At 40.3% G+C, this 1,721-nt stretch overlaps 1 protein-coding gene across 1 annotated transcript; it reads right to left on the reverse strand.

The window, feature by feature from the left end:
- Positions 1-353: 353 nt before the first annotated feature.
- Positions 354-1,694, reverse strand: LOC102196355 (ATP-dependent RNA helicase DHX36-like; the record flags this gene model as incomplete). The annotated part of the gene is made up of 4 exons (XM_005755902.1): positions 1,624-1,694; positions 772-938; positions 582-663; positions 354-494 (listed from the first exon to the last, which is right to left on the reverse strand). Coding segments are annotated over exons 2-4 (266 nt in total), but the record flags the coding sequence as incomplete, so codon positions are not given.
- Between the last annotated feature and the right edge of the window lie 27 nt (positions 1,695-1,721).

Genomic DNA, 1,721 nt, shown 5'->3' on the forward strand with positions numbered 1-1,721 from the left:
AAAGTCCTTCACAGCTGTAATTATGTTTTGAACAGAAGCAACTAAGCTACAGTGTTGCTGTGACTGTACTAAGCAGACCTTGGAACTGTCTGTGATGGTGCACTTTAATTGTAGCTGTGTTTATGTAACAAATGCATCAGACATCAGTTTCAAGCACTCATCTTTCTCTTACTGTTTGTAGATCAAAACCATAATTCTCTATATTTAATCTTCATTAAATCAGAACTTTAAAAGAAATATATTTACTCAAAACTACGAGTCTCACAAATCCTCCTGCTTCCTACCTAAAAACCCCCCAAAAAACTGGCAGCTGTTCTTCCAATTTAAGTAGCCTGATTTTCTCACCAACTCACCTGCCCTGTAGTGTTCGTGCGTAACATGGCCAGCTTTCCTTGTATTCAGCCTCTTTCTCCTCTTTCTCAGGTCTGGAGTTTCGCCCCTGCCAAAAACCTCTCTTCCATGAGGGGCGACGGTCCTGATTCTGGGGGCGATACCTAGCAGAGAAACCCAGCCTAGTTTATACGAGGTCCCAATGTGTCTTTGTGCATGTACATGTGTGTTTGGTAGCAAAGTGGTTCTACCTGGTCATCTCTATAATGTCCTCAAGTAGGAACTCCTCCACTGGGAACGTCAAACCAGGAATGTGGATCATTGGGCAGTTGTCTAAACCGAGAACAAAACCGTGAGCGGCGAGAAAGAGGAACAGCTCAACTTATTAGAACTGCAAAACTTTTGCTGACAATTTGGTGAAGAAATTAGTGAGCTACACACCAAAATATTGGGAAAACTTCTCTGCGTTGAGCGTGGCACTCATGAGAATGATCTTAAGGTCATCTCGGAGGTTAAGTAAGTCCTTTACAATGATGAGCAAAACGTCTGATTGCAGGTTTCTCTCATGGATTTCGTCCAGCACCAGGTGACTGATACTCGACAACAATCTGACAATAAAAGCAAAAAAGGTGAGCAATTTATTTTTTTGCCTTTTTCTGTCTAAAGAGTTAAAAAAACCAACAAAAAAAACCAATATTGGTTGACTTTTTTTCTTCTTTTTACAAATTCTCTCTTGTTTCTCTTTAAAGATCTTACAAGTTTCAATTAATGGTACTACATTTTTAAGTACTTTTAAGTGAGATTTAAATTATTTAAAATAATTTCACAAGGCACAGACGTTACCCAAAAATAATTTTTTTAGAAAGTATTTAACAGAGCTACAGTCCATACAGACGTCCACTTGTAAGCAAAGTGATGTGCGAATTTAGCTTAACACCAAAAATGCAGTTTAGTCAGAAAAGGGTAGCCCTGAAATGGCTCACTAGAGTCGTGCTAACGAAAGAGCATGAAGTGAGACAACAAGGAAAAGCTGGCACTTTCACTTAGCCTGTATTTCTTTTTCTGAAGGCACTTAGAATGCAAAGACGAGCGTGGAGGAATGAGTCAACAGAAAATGGGGACCCATACTAATGAATCTTCCACAGACAGTAGCGTCAACCCCAAATCAATGGGGACAAAACAGAGTGACAAACAAAGGAATGGCTGGAGTGGAGATATAGGGGAAAAAGCAGAGAAGATGTACAGGGAAAAGATGTATACAGGATGAGAAGGCAGAGGTGGAAGCAAACTCACGGGTCTGAGCGAAGCCACTGAAGAATAATGCCTGTTGTACAGTACAGGATCGAACCTTGTCTCCTTGGTAACCGGCTGGAAAATGGGAGAAAAAAAAA

The sequence above is a fragment of the Pundamilia nyererei genome, unplaced genomic scaffold, assembly GCF_000239375.1.
Source record: "Pundamilia nyererei isolate P.nyererei 1_Seehausen unplaced genomic scaffold, PunNye1.0 scaffold04575, whole genome shotgun sequence".
Classification (NCBI taxonomy): Eukaryota; Metazoa; Chordata; class Actinopteri; order Cichliformes; family Cichlidae; genus Pundamilia; species Pundamilia nyererei.